General features: G+C 32.5%; 2 protein-coding genes across 2 annotated transcripts; both read right to left on the bottom strand.

Moving 5' to 3' along the window:
* Positions 1-3: 3 nt before the first annotated feature.
* Positions 4-4,758, bottom strand: LOC105779238 (choline transporter protein 1). Its single transcript, XM_012603010.2, has 10 exons — positions 4,410-4,758; positions 3,124-3,482; positions 2,873-3,018; positions 2,531-2,714; positions 2,326-2,399; positions 2,123-2,236; positions 1,611-1,967; positions 1,101-1,361; positions 534-761; positions 4-383 (listed from the first exon to the last, which is right to left on the bottom strand). Exons 1-10 carry the CDS (start codon positions 4,592-4,594, stop codon positions 198-200), a joined length of 2,094 nt encoding a protein of 697 aa, XP_012458464.1. The 5' UTR covers positions 4,595-4,758; the 3' UTR covers positions 4-197.
* Positions 4,759-11,261: 6,503 nt separating this feature from the next.
* Positions 11,262-12,658, bottom strand: LOC105787181 (uncharacterized). The gene is made up of 2 exons (XM_052627606.1): positions 11,690-12,658; positions 11,262-11,616 (listed from the first exon to the last, which is right to left on the bottom strand). The coding sequence occupies exon 1, from the start codon at positions 12,568-12,570 to the stop codon at positions 11,716-11,718; it is 855 nt and encodes a 284-aa protein (XP_052483566.1). The 5' UTR covers positions 12,571-12,658; the 3' UTR covers positions 11,262-11,616; positions 11,690-11,715.
* Between the last annotated feature and the right edge of the window lie 1,479 nt (positions 12,659-14,137).

The raw sequence follows: 14,137 nt of genomic DNA, 5'->3' as shown, positions 1-14,137 counted from the left end.
ATGTATCCACTGTCCAATTGTTGGTTTTCCACAAATATAACTACATATATTTCTCACACAAAAACCTTCCTTATGGTCATGGCCGTTAAATATATAAATATATACAAGGATTGATATGAAAATGGGAACGAGAATGTAGGAACACCATATTATAATAAGGATTCAAGAATTCTGTGAGAAAATTATAGTCCATAAGATCATTGAGTAAGTCTCTGCATGTCATTTTGTTCATTGAGAGTTTCCATGAGAAGGAGAGGTGCAAATTGGGCCGTCCCTTCGTGCTCCTCTGAGTCCTGGCAGAAGGAAAGTATAAGGGTATCAATCGACATCTCCACCACGGCAAAGAAAAGAGTTGCAACTACATAACCAAGAGTCCAGCAAACCTGCCAAAAATAATACATAATGTAAGCAGCAATTCTCATCATTAATGATTAGAGAGCTTAACATGTTTGCTAGCTTGTGGTGCACGCATGTATAAAAGTCAATCTCTCACCTACGAAACGAATTACAATAAGCAAGAATAGATAACATACCAGCACAGGAAGCAATGGGGAGGATAATTTGTTATGACCAGAACTATACTTGTGGGTATCCAACACAAGGAAACCAAAGACAGCGCTTGAGAGGCTGACAAACAACTTTCCAAGAAATAGGATAACATCTCCAATCACATTCAACCTCACTAATCTAAGGATATTATTCATGATCAATTCTGTTGCAATTGCAGAAGATCTACAGAAGCTTTTCCCTGTTATTGCAATCTACAAAAATAATAAATTCATATTTAAGATAAAATTCGGAATTGGCAGACAACAAAAAAAAATGTACCAACAGCAACCAGATGATATGTCCTATTAGAAAGTCTTCAATGTGTTAAAAAGAAAAACGAGAGCGCGACATTTGCAGTTAAGAACAAAAGTGTACGGATGATAGATCCTTCTACTATGTAAGTTAATGTTGGAGCATAGCCAAGATCCTTTGTTGCTCCGACTATTTATTTTTCTTAAAAGTACCCATTTCCATACAAAGAAAAATCTACAGGCTTTTGGATAGTATACGAACATTTTTAGTTTTTCTCGAAACTCATTGTAGAAGATTACCATTATATAAGCATTTCGATTCACTGATTTGATTGTCCACTCAACACATCTTAAGCATCCCTGTGAAGTATGATATACCATCTTTCCAAACCAGCTATCAGGTGTAGTTTCAGTAACTTTTAGTTTCCGACGAAATGACTCAAGAATGAAACGAATTGATTCCACGAAGGATACAATCAACGAGCCAAGGGCCACAGATCCAAGGCTGTATCTTATAAGCCGCTTCATAGAGTCAAAAACAGGAAGAACTGGGACCTCCGACTGCAAGAGCGAACCACAAAAATAATCAGTGAAAGAATAAATTTCTTCAAAAGGAAAGAAAAAAGGAGAGAAATTCTTAATGTAATGTGCAAACTTAGAAACATATTCTTTATATCACTACTAAATTACTAACAAATAGATACAAAGTAATTGATATGTTACTTCGAAATATGGCAAAAGTTAGTTGTTTGGTTCCCCATGGAAACAGCATGTACACCTCACAAACTATGCTGTGATTTAGTAGCTTACCGATGTTTCACCACGTGTCCAATAGTAAGAGGCAACAGAACCCGCAATCACCGTGGAAGAACACGCGATAAAAAACTTTGTAGCCCAGTAACAACCAAACAGGTGGAAGAAGATGGCAACAGCAATATGAGGGGTGTAACGGATGCTATAACCACAACAATGATCACAGTTCACCTTTTCCGACAGAAGATCGTAAGCACAGCAGTTGGTATTACAATTATTCTGGACGACCTGACCAGAACTGAACAGATGGAGGGCAGCTGATATCCAGACCATGTAAAAAATTGCTAGAATTGAATATGGTATGACTGGAAAAATTATCAGTGCTTGGACTTCACCTATGACCTTTGCAGCAACCTGTGTACAGTTGGAAATATAATACCACTTTTTAGCTCCTTTGATTTTTTTATGAAAATAAAACTAAAAATGGAAGTCTTAAATGGCAATTCTAAGCAGCACTAGCTGATGCTAAAGCAAATCATCTTAAGTGATTGAATCATTTGCATACTTGCCTTTAGCACTGATGTTCCCATTAGGATACGGCGAACAATTGCTATTGATGTTAGGATGGAAAGAACCATAACAAATGTCATAAGAATCGCAGCAGCACGTAGATGGTTTAGTTCCTGAAAGAAACAAAAGTTTAGCATGTAACAAAAACCAATATATCCATTATAATAAAAGCATTCTGATCAAGACAAAAGCAATAACCCACTCGTCCAAAAACATGTATGTATGGATCATGATCACCAATGATAGGGGAGATGGCATCATTTCCAATCCATCCAGCTAAAAGCAAGAAGAAAAAGACAAATTTAGCATCATATTGAAAATAGCAGTTATCCTTCCATTTGAGATACATACACGAAATATATGGCATACAGTGAAGAAGACAAAGAGGTAAGAGATATATTTCGAACCTTTTAAGTAGTAAAACACTGTAACCGTTATTATGAGAATGTTAAAGAAGGCAACCGTGATCCAAGGCATTGCAGCAACAAAATAGCGAATCATTAACAGCCATACAACTGAAAGAAATAGTGGCAATAGCCCACCACAAACTATCAATACAGGCCATGCCTTTCCGATATCAGCCATGTAACGCTGCAAAGTCATGAGATTAACTTTAAGTTCTGGACATGTATATTAATATTTCACAAAGCTGAAAATGACACTTTCTAAAAGGCATGAAGTTGATATAGGCAACATAATTAAGAGACATCCCATATATGCAAAATTGTATTGCAGGAAAGGTGCTCAACCTTTAAGACAGATGACCGAGAATTGATAAAACTGTGAATGGATTTATCTACTACGATATCTTCTTTGATATCCACTCCACCCATCTGTTTCCAGTGCCGCAAAGATGCATTTGAAGCACGAGCAATATATTGGCAACTCCAGTAAACTGAAAAAGCATACATAATAATTCATGAGATGGTAAAAGAAACTGTACACATGCTTTGGGAAAATAAATATTAAACTATAAAACAAGTAGTTCCAGTTTATCTACCATTCACACTTGGAAATATAACTGGGTAACATGGACCCTGAAGTTGGAGAGAAGCATTTTTCATTTCCGGGGTAAGAATTTCATAATAATCGTAATTTCTATCAATCCAGTCATCCATTGAGAGGTGGATATCCCCCTCTGGATAATCACAGACCCAACTTAGTGAATCTTCTAATGGAGTAGGGCAATCCAACAAGCATATACTCCGAGCATTAGACAATTTGAATTGGCTATCCTTCACACCACTTTGATAAACCTGATTTGGATTCAACCAATACTTGAGTTCCAGCTGATGAAGGCCAGGATGAGCATGCTTGTCACCACATACATTCCCTTTGTAGTCCAGCCCGTATGTAAGCCTGATATTGCCATCCAACATAGAAAAAGTAGAATGAAAACAAAGTATGAAAGCAGAGCAGGTAAAACTGAATTAAGCTACAATACATAAAGGCAAACAGCAACATTTTGATTGATGCCCCGAAGAAATGGAAAGAGCTGATTTTTATTAGTTTATGATTGGCACCTGGCAAGCATAACCTCTATAAGAACTAAGATAGCATTAATACCCACCCAAGGGAAGTTGTAGTAATCTAGAAAGGCCATTACATACTAGGAATACCAATGACACTACCGCAGTTATCGTCACTCCAAACAAAAGCTATAAACATACAACTAGAATCAGTGACCGGTAGTAAAGATCTACGATGCAGTCAAAAACCATTCAGACAAAATTCAAGTCTAGTTTTTACTTGTGCCTGACTTCAAAAGTCATCATATTTCACAAAATACCAGTCCCTTAAAATCTTAGTGGAAATTGGGAATAATTCCAATAGTAAGACAATCAGCCAACCCTGCTTCTAGCAAATGAAAACACTTCATATTTTGTTCTGACTTGTAATCTAATTGGGAAAGCAAATCCCAACCATGTGCCAGGCAGCCAGCCATTTTTCTATTATTTTCCCCAATTTTCTTGGCAACCAAATAACATGAGAAACAAGGGAAAAAAAACGAAATGAAAATGCAGTAATTTTTACAAAGTAACAACAACTACAATATGATAACAAGTGAAATACATAATAAGCAAGATATGTTGCTTAACAATAAATAAATAGATAAAGAGACTCATTGGAGCTATTACTGTAAATAAATAAAAAAACATACCATAAAAGGATCCCAAAACATACGATCCGTACCAAAACAAAAGGTACCCATTTTGGGATTCAACAAGAACTAAAAGTGTGTAAAGCTTAATAAAAGGAAACCAAAAGACAACCTAAGTTAAATACCTTAATGGGTTTCCTTGGTTAAATCCAAAGCTAGAGTTAACGATCATAGCAACCCAAAATGCTATAAAAATGACAAGAAATGCAACATCTCTACATTTCCTGTTGTGTCTAATGATCCCTCCATCTTCTGTAGTTCCATCACTCAATGGATACCTTTCTAGTACTGCCCCCAAAGGACCCCTCATTCTTTTCTTCTTAGAATTTAAACAACAGTTCTAGAGAGACTGAGAGAAAGAGAAAAGGGAGGGCTTTTGGGGGGAACTGGAGTGGAGTAGAAGCTTAGAAAGTGTTAAAGTAGGAGGAGAACAAAGGGTTTTAGATTTAGAATAAAGGTTGTGTCTTTTTGGGTTTTCATTTTTTACATTAAGACAACGATCTATCTTGAGAAATCTGTGTCAGGTTGGCTTAGATTTTGGACGGTTCTGTTTGGTGTTGGCTTAGCTTGGCTTGGAAAGCGATTATTTAGCTTACTGTAATCAACATGTTTGATTAATAATTTATTTTTTAAGATTATATATAAAAAGAAAACCTCTTACAATTCTTTTTACTCAAGCAAAAATTCAAATTCTATGAGATTGTCTAGAGTTAATACAAGCTATATACGGTAGTTTTGTGAAGGTCTCGAATTTCACATTAGCTAAGATTCAAGAGAATTCAACATTCATTTGTAAAAATTGTGCATTGGTCGACTCATCATGATTTTAGATAAAAAATAAAGATACCAATAATTTAATTAAAATGACAATTGATAACAAAAGAAACCTTCAGCCATTTAAAGCGTCCCATGAAAATTTAAACATATCTTTAAATAATTTTTGTAATGTTTTTTTGTTACAAAATAAATCCAATTTATATTTATATCTAAAACCTTAATAAACACTATTATGTAATACAAGTAATCTTCTCTATAACAATTTATTTGTTAGTAAATTTTTAATAAGAGATTTAAATCATATTTAAATATTAATTAGTGAGATTTAGATCGTATTTTTAATAAAATTTATAAAATATAATTTCATTTATTAAAGATTATTTTTATTCGCTGAATAAAACCAATTTTATTAAAATTTAAGGAAAAAATTATTATAGAAAATTAATTTGGTAAATAATGTATAAATGAAAAGCTATCATAAAGAGTAAAAGTAAAACATAAAAATCAATTTTACAACAAATTTAATTATTATAATGAAATTATACTAAATTTTGCTACACGCATATTATAGGTGAAAAATATAATTAAAATCATGATTATAAAAATAATCAACAATTGAAATATTAATAAAACGATAAAGCTTTTGTGAATAAAATTTAGAATAAAAATATAGTGCTTAAAAGTTTATAAAAAATTGATGTCATATAATAATAATGATTAAAAAACCAAAGCAGAAAGAGTGAAGTTTGTAAGATGAGCCGTTTAGCAGCGAAATAGCAGAGACAGCAGTCAATCATAAAACAAGGCATTATGTTTTATATAATATTTTTAATGCTATAAAATATCTTTTGCGCCGCTTATATTGAAAATGATATTAATATCAGTGCCCTGTTTCCTTTTTTGTCTTACGCTAAACCCTATTCTCCAAAACCGTTGATCTTCTTGAAAAAAGTGTTTTTGGTTGACCATTTCAAGATCCCACGGTGGGGATTTAAATAATATGATGTAAGCATTGATCGGATTCTTACCCGACAGTCGCAACAATTGATCCATTACAAGCAAAGAAACTTAGCATTGCATAGTGCTTCGTAGACTGTACATGGCCGGGTAGGCTGTGTCATAACGCCTAACAAATGGATATAAATTTTTGTTTTAAATTTAATTTAGATAAAAATACTAAAATTAGATTAGTTTGTTGGTATTAATTTTTTATTTTTTATTAAAAATTTAAAAATATAATATATCAAAAATATTAACAACATTCAAATAAATATTTCTTAACAAATTAAAAATAAAATTTAAAAAAAGTTTTTATACTTAAATAATACTGATATAACTTAACAAGCAAATGTCTCCAAAATAGTAATAAAATTAACAATAAAACAATAGTTAGTAACAATACAAATGACAACAAAATAATAGGTGTCGAAACCATTTGTTTTGAAAACGGGGTCGGCTTGTATTTTAAAAATGAAAACGAAAATGGGAGTCACCACTAATCTTTTTTGATAAGGTGTGATCGAGTCACCTCGAAAAGTGGTTATTTTTAATAAACGATTTGATTTTATTAAAACAACGAGTTTGGTCTACGAAATCCAAAAAAATGGGTTCGGGAGTCGATTACGTATGAGGAAGGGTTAACACTTAGCACCCTCGTAGCGCCCAAAATTGGTACCTAGTTGATTAATTGATGTTTTAATGTCGAGAGTCGAAAACTTGAAAAGAGTTTAAAATACTATCCCTCTTTGTGTTAAAATTTCTTAAACAAATCAAAATGTATGTTAAATACTCTTCTATCTCGAGATAACAAAATGTCACGTCTAGTAAGTTAGGATACAACACCTCGAATCCTTGAGAATAAGCTTTTCTTTTAATTTTTCTATTTCAAGACTCACATATTTTAATTTTAAAAGGATATTCGGTCATTTAGGTTCAACGAGAAAAAATCGAAACCCAGTAAGTTAGGGCACGACTTCTCGCATTTCCAAATACACGAAATATTGCCTTATTTTAAAACTTTTATTTTTGCGTGTTTGGGTAAAAATTAATGTAATATTTTAAATAATGTGTGAAAAAAGGGGTTACGTTGATGGAGTGACAATTTACAATATGGTGAGATAATTTTCGAACAGCATATTACACAAATGAATTACCATGGCATGGAAATATGAGTAAACGGAATAATACACATATTGGAAATAATTACACAACACATTGAATACAAATATTAATGATCAAAGCAAATAAAACGAAACAATATATAAATCAATTTAAAGAAGATCATAGCTCAAAAGAATAATTTGTAAAGATACTTCAAAATAAATAACAAACTATCCAAATAACGAAATATAAAAAAACTAAAATTAAACAATAACGAATACAATTAAAAATAAATAAAATATAAAAATAGTTTTAAAATATCTAGTACATAAATTTTGAAAGATATACATATATAAGTTATAATAAATAATATATAAAAATTTAGATAAATTTAATGTGAAACAATTTCAAATAGAATATAAATAAAAATAATAATGATAAAAGAGCATTTTTTTATAAATAAATAAATTAAATGACTGAGGACGAAATTGAAATGGGGTTAAAAATTTGGGGTTTAAATTGCAAATACAAAAAAAGGCTACAACGGATTGAAATAAAGCGCGCGCCAGGAATTAGGGACCGATTGGGAAATATTCCCCAGCTTAATGCGCATCGTTTTAGCGCGGACCAAAATGAAACATGCAGAAAATTCGTGGGGCCAAAATGTAAAATAAACGAAGGCTGGATTGCAATATACCGTAGAAGCGGAGGGGCTGAACATGCCATTAGCCCCTCGTAACAAAACACGCGAATCCTCAGCGCCGCTGGGTCGGGTCTTCGAGTTAGACGCAAAACGGCGTCGTTTTGGCCACTGATACTAAGGCTCAAAATGGCGCCGTATTATTCCTAATATAAATGCTAAAAACAAAAAAAAAATCAGTTTTACCCCCATTATAAAAAAATCTAGAGAGCTGTCAAACTCTCTCTCGCGCAGCCCTCAAATCCGGCCAGTAAGGCCGTCGCCTGCGCCGCCGTGACTCCACCGTAAGTGGTGGTCGGAGCGACACGGAGATCGCGTTTTTGGCCCGTTTTTAAAACGCTTGAAGGTCTAGCCTTCTGGACTTTAAGACCGAAAGAAGGAAAAGCCCCCATGCCCCTCTCCCGTCCCGATTTCAGCGACCGAAATGGCTCCAGCAACTGGCTTTGTAGGCGACTCCAGGAATTCTCTTTCCTTTTTTATATTTATTAATAGTTTTTTTAAAAAAATGGATTCATAAAAATAATCAAATAAATAAATAAATAGATCGAAAAAGAACGCAGAAGACAACAACCTTTTGTTTTTCTTTTATTTTCGATGTTTGTAAAAGTGCCAAAAGAAGATTACAGAGATCAAGTTTAGGCTTTTATAGCCGAACTAAAGCTAATCGCTATAGATTTCCTTTGTCCTTTTATTTTTTTTATTTTCTATTTGCTGCATTCTTTTGTTTTTTCTCTTGTTGTCTTTTCTTGCAAGAGGTCTGACGCGCGTGGAGGGCCAACGATAGGCGAGCAACGGCGGTGGCATGCGGCGGCTGCAGAAGACCCTAGGTGCGGCGCCTAGGGTTTGACCCTTTTTTTGATTTGGTGTTTCTGGGCTAGGGTTAGGTTGTTTTTTATTTGGGCCATAGGGAATTTGGGCCTGCACTGTAATGGACTGTTGTTTTATTTGTTTTGGGTCTTATGGGCCGTTAGTTTGGGCTGTTTATTATTTTGTTTATGTTTGTGTGGGCCCGAGCAAAATTTGGTTATTACAATAGGAAAACAACAACAAAACAGTGAAGAAACAATAATTTTTTTTTATAAATTCGAGTCGAGCTCGAGCCGAAAAAACTTTACTTGAGACCTGACCCGTCTTCTAAATAGATCTTATTTTTCTACTCAAACCAATTTTTTGAACCTACATTTTTACTTAAACCTTCCGCACGAAAGGTGTAACGATCTGGGCACTATTTCAGAGAGAGGTTCAGTGAAATAGATATGTTTGTGAAGATGTGGACTACCTACACCTAAACAGAAAGATCTAATGAAGCTTCACTGTTCCCTGAGATTAGCTTTAGGGTTTTTCTACACAGTTTAGGTGAAAGGCGAAGAAGATCTCTTTCCAGGGGCCCAAGCCATCAGTGAGATACTACTCTAAAATAGCTAGAATTCTAACCTTATATCAAGACCTATAGACTTATTTTTCGAACTGAATCGGTTCATGGACAAGTCTTAGACTAGTTGGGCAATTCAGAATATAAGCCACATCTATTGAAGCAAATATTAGGTTTGGCAAGCTAACAATGACACTTTCAATGTGAACCAAGCTCTCCCAATCTATAATCTCAAGGTACTTGAGATTCAGGGCATCTACAGTAAATTCATAATCATACCCAATTGTTTCCAATTATTTGGCACGTGTCCCTGCTCCTCGTTCCTCGTCGACATTGACTGCTCTTCCTTCTGCCTCTTTTATTAAAGGTAATTGTGATGTCTCTTCTGTGTGGTCAATCAGCCATCCTCAACTTCTAACCAACGCAAACACATAAAACTTTTGTACTAACTTCTGATCTAATTCAGAACGCAATTTCCAGTTATGCGCCGCTCATTTCTCTTATTGTCACTCAATTTGCTTAACAACCTTATCGCGGGGGAAATCAAAATTTCTTTTAAGAATCGAAATTAAATTATAATATTTATGATAGTAAAATATAATTTTATCATTTTAATAATTTATATTTTAATAATTTTTAAAAAATTAAATTAAAATTTTATTATTTTTAAAATTAAAGTATAATTTTATTTTTACTAATTTAAATTTTAAAAATTTTAAAAATTTAAATGAAAATTTTCATTTTAAAAGAGGTATTTACGCCACTGAACTCGATAACATGATAAACAAGAAAACCCTGCCTAACAAAACAATAAGATACCCCATTTATTTTAAGAGATGAACCAACACATATCATTAAAAGAATTTGATTCAGCCAAAATTAATAATATGACGAAGGAAATAATAATAATAATACTAATTTTATTTAAAAATTAATTATAATCATTATTTTTTCTCTTTTAAACCCTAAAATCTAATTAAACCCTAAATTCAGGAGAAGAAAATTATATTAATTATTTTAGTTAATAGTTAATTATATTTAAATAAAGTTATTAATATTTATTTATTAATAAATTTATTATTTTTTCCTTCTTTAATTGATTTTCTTGATAATACTTAAAATTGAGTTTTTAAAATCATCATAGCAACCCAAAATGCAATAGAAATGATAAGAAATACAACATCTTTTGTTATACTTACACTTCATGAGCCCAACTACACTTAGTGAACTTACTTCGTCACTCTACAATCTTGTTGGATCTCGCCCAACCCCTTATGAGTTGAGGCTAATAGCGAAGATTAGATCCCATCAACCAAGACCTTGAAATATCTACCTCAAGGTCTCATAGTAAGGCAAGCTCATGTCAAGGGAACACACCTTGACAAAGGCAACTTGTCTGATGTTGTACATTGCACTTACTAATTATCCTAATAGGGTAACTTGTACTCAAGGGAGAGGAACATCAATAGGACAAATGAACCCGGATGGTACGAAATCAATAACCATAAAACACGTGTAACCTTGGGAAGGGGCCAACAACACCCTATATGAGGTCCCCAGGGCCTAAGAACCGACCAAGGCACTTACTATACTCTCTCCCTTTCTCCCTCTTCACTTATACTTTCTCTTTCTTCCTCTCTATCACCATACTTGATCATCTATGACTCTTTACCCACTCAGTAAATCATCCTCTATTCCACTTTGTATCAATATCTTTATATTTCTCCCTCATTTTTTTCTTAGAATTAGGCTTAGTTTAGCATTGCTTTTAAGCACTTTTTGGGAAAAAAAATAATTTTGAGGAAAAGCTACAATTTTCTACTTATGCTTTTGGCTAAAAAAAATTTTTATAAAGCATTTTTTTCCCAAAAACACTTTTAAAAAGTTTAAAAGCATCTTGTTTAACAATACTTTTAAAAGTATTTTTTATCTCAAAAATATTTTTTAGAAGTAATGCTAAACCGGCCTTTAAACAAGAGTTTTAAAAGAGAATTTGTGGAGAAAGAGGAAAAGGAGAGCTTTTTGGGTCGGAGAGTAGAGTAGAAGCTTAGCAAGTGTTGACGTAGGAGAACAAAGGGTTTAAATTTTAGAATAAAGTTCTAATGTAATTTTGGAGGATGTTGGCTTGCTTGGAAAGTAATTATTTAGCTTAATGGAATGCACATGTTTGATTAACAATCATTCACACTGCAAAATCCAAATTCTCCTTTCTTCCAAACTCCAAACTAAATTACATTTTAAAATATTGATGAACACCACTATGTAATATAAGCATTTTATATGGACTTTTCAGTACGAAAGTTTCATCCTTTTTAGTACCAAAGTTTAGCTCCAGTTGGATCAGATTAGGAAACAAAGGAAAAGCTTCATCCTTACGCAATGCCTGTAAAGAGAATCACACATTGATACTAGCAATAAACCCATTCATTAATCATATTGATGGATCAAATTCTTACCCTAAAGTCGCAATAATGGGTCCATTTCAAGTGAAGGAACTTAGCATTGCAAAGTGCTTCCACCATTTGGAATAAGGCAGTTCCATAGTAACTTCGACTAAGCTAATAAACACACTTTCAAATTGAATCACGCTCTCCCAATCTATAATCTCAAGGTACCCAAGATTCGGGGCATTTATAGTAAGATCGTATTTGGATCGTAATTTGCTCATCTTGTCGAACTGCACTTTTATGTTTAAAGTCTTCAATGTGGGTAAATGAACAATGAAATTTCTGGCATTATCTTTGAAAGTTCTTTTAACAATCAACTCCTCCAACACAGTACAACCTTGAAGAAGCTTCGAAACAGATTTGTTATTCGCGTAAGTAACCGATCTGAGATGCAAAACCTTGAGACTCGGCAAACGAACTGACCTGTAATTACGAACACGATGAAGATTCCTTGGCTGAGTTTCAGAACATATAAATTCTCGGCCGAGAATAAACAAGTCGGCAGTTCGAAGAAATCGGATCTCCATTTTGCGAAAATGGAGATGTCCACTTCCCGAACCACGCGCGGGAGGATTACACCGTTGATCATAGTGTTGAGAAATAAAAGGCCGAGATCGATGTTGCGGGTGAGGCGAAACTTGTGTAGAGAAGCCGCCTTGCTGAGCATCAAAGCTTTGAAAGCCAAATACCGGAAGGATGTTCGACATTTTTTGTCGGTACAGTAACTGGGTGTTTGCCGGAAGTCGAGAACAGGGACCAGAATCTAAAGAGAACGGCATCGCTTGGCGAGAATAGATGTTGAAACGGTGAACTTCGTGGGGAGAAAAGATAAGACGTGTTGAAAAATACAGTCGGGTAATTGGTTGATGTTTGAGCATCCCGTTGGTCATTTGTTGCTCGGTTGAGTTGGTGAGTTCCACATTGTTGAACAACAAGCATTGAATGAAGGAGACTATCAGTAGAGTGGGAATAAAAGTGATGGGCAAAAACCTAAGACGATAAATGTAATATAAAAGGTTGGGTTTTTCGAACGAAAGTTAGTTGATACAAAGCCCTAAAATTACACATTAAAATTGAATTCATGTATAGAAGTTATGTCCAACAAAGTTTTTTTTTTAATTTTTTTTCGTGAAAGATAAAATTACAAAACAATTAAACTAAATCATCAAAGAAGATCCTCAAATAGTCTTAGATCTAGTCTTCTCTTATAAACTGTAATGACCCAAAATTCACAGGCACCGGATAGGGCCTCCGTCTCAGTAAACTGAGTTCGTAAATAATTATTAGGAGTAATCATGAGTATAGTTGAGTGTTTAATTAGGTTCAAATTGGGTGAATTTAGCTTAGTTAATAGATATTAGGAAAAATGACTGAATTGAATGAGGTGTGAAAGTCTAATAATAGATTAAAAGAAGATAAGGGGGACTAAATATGCAATTAAGCCTATTCTAATGAATGGGACGGCAAAGGATTTTTATGATTGTTTAATTATAAGATATATTATTATTGTTATTATATTATTATATTATAAATTAAATTATTAAATTATTATATTATGAAATAAATTAAGAAAAGACAAGTGTAAGGTAAAAATAAAATATAAATGTATTAATTTAAATGAGTACATTTGTATTATTTATATATAGTTAGTAAAAATATATTTTATTATTTATTATTAATTAGTAAAAGATTTTATATGATAAATAAATTGAAATTATGACAAGTGGATGGTGATGATAAAATACAAATGTAAAATATGTGTGTACATTTGTAATATTTATATTTGTTATTAAATAGATATTTATTATTATTATAATAATTATTATTGTTATTATTATTTAATTGATACTATATTATTAGATTAATGAACAAATTAATAAGTTGACAATTGTATGGTGATAGTAAAGTACAAGTGTAATAAATCATATGCATACAATTGTAAAATACATATTTATTTACTTAATATTTAAGAAATAATTATTATTATTAAGTTAATATAATAATATAATAATTATCATTGTTATTATTATTTAATTGATATTATATTATTAGATTAATGAACAAATTAATAAGTTGACAAATGTATGGTGATAGTAAAGTACAAGTGTAATAAATCATATACATATAATTGTAAAATACATATTTATTTACTTAATATTTAATAAATAATAATTATTAAACTAAAGTAAAATAAAAGCATAAAAAGAAACAAAAGAAATAGAAAGAAACAGAATAGAAACGAAACAGGGAGAAAAAGAAAGAAAAGAAGGAAAGAAGAAAGAGAGAAAAGGAGAAATAATGTTTTAAAGCTTGGGGTTTAATTTGGTAAGTTAATTTAGTCCCTTTCCTTATAATTTTGATGTTTTGGAGTCCTAGAGTTGAATATTTTTGAATTTAAGTTGAAATTTTGAAAATTAGTAGATTTTTGAGTAGGGTTCATGTTGAATAAATGATTGA

The sequence above is a fragment of the Gossypium raimondii genome, chromosome 1 (genome assembly GCF_025698545.1).
Source record: "Gossypium raimondii isolate GPD5lz chromosome 1, ASM2569854v1, whole genome shotgun sequence".
Taxonomy (NCBI): Eukaryota; Viridiplantae; Streptophyta; class Magnoliopsida; order Malvales; family Malvaceae; genus Gossypium; species Gossypium raimondii.
Note: the sequence above shows the minus strand (reverse complement) of the source record. Positions and strands in the feature narration are given on the sequence as shown.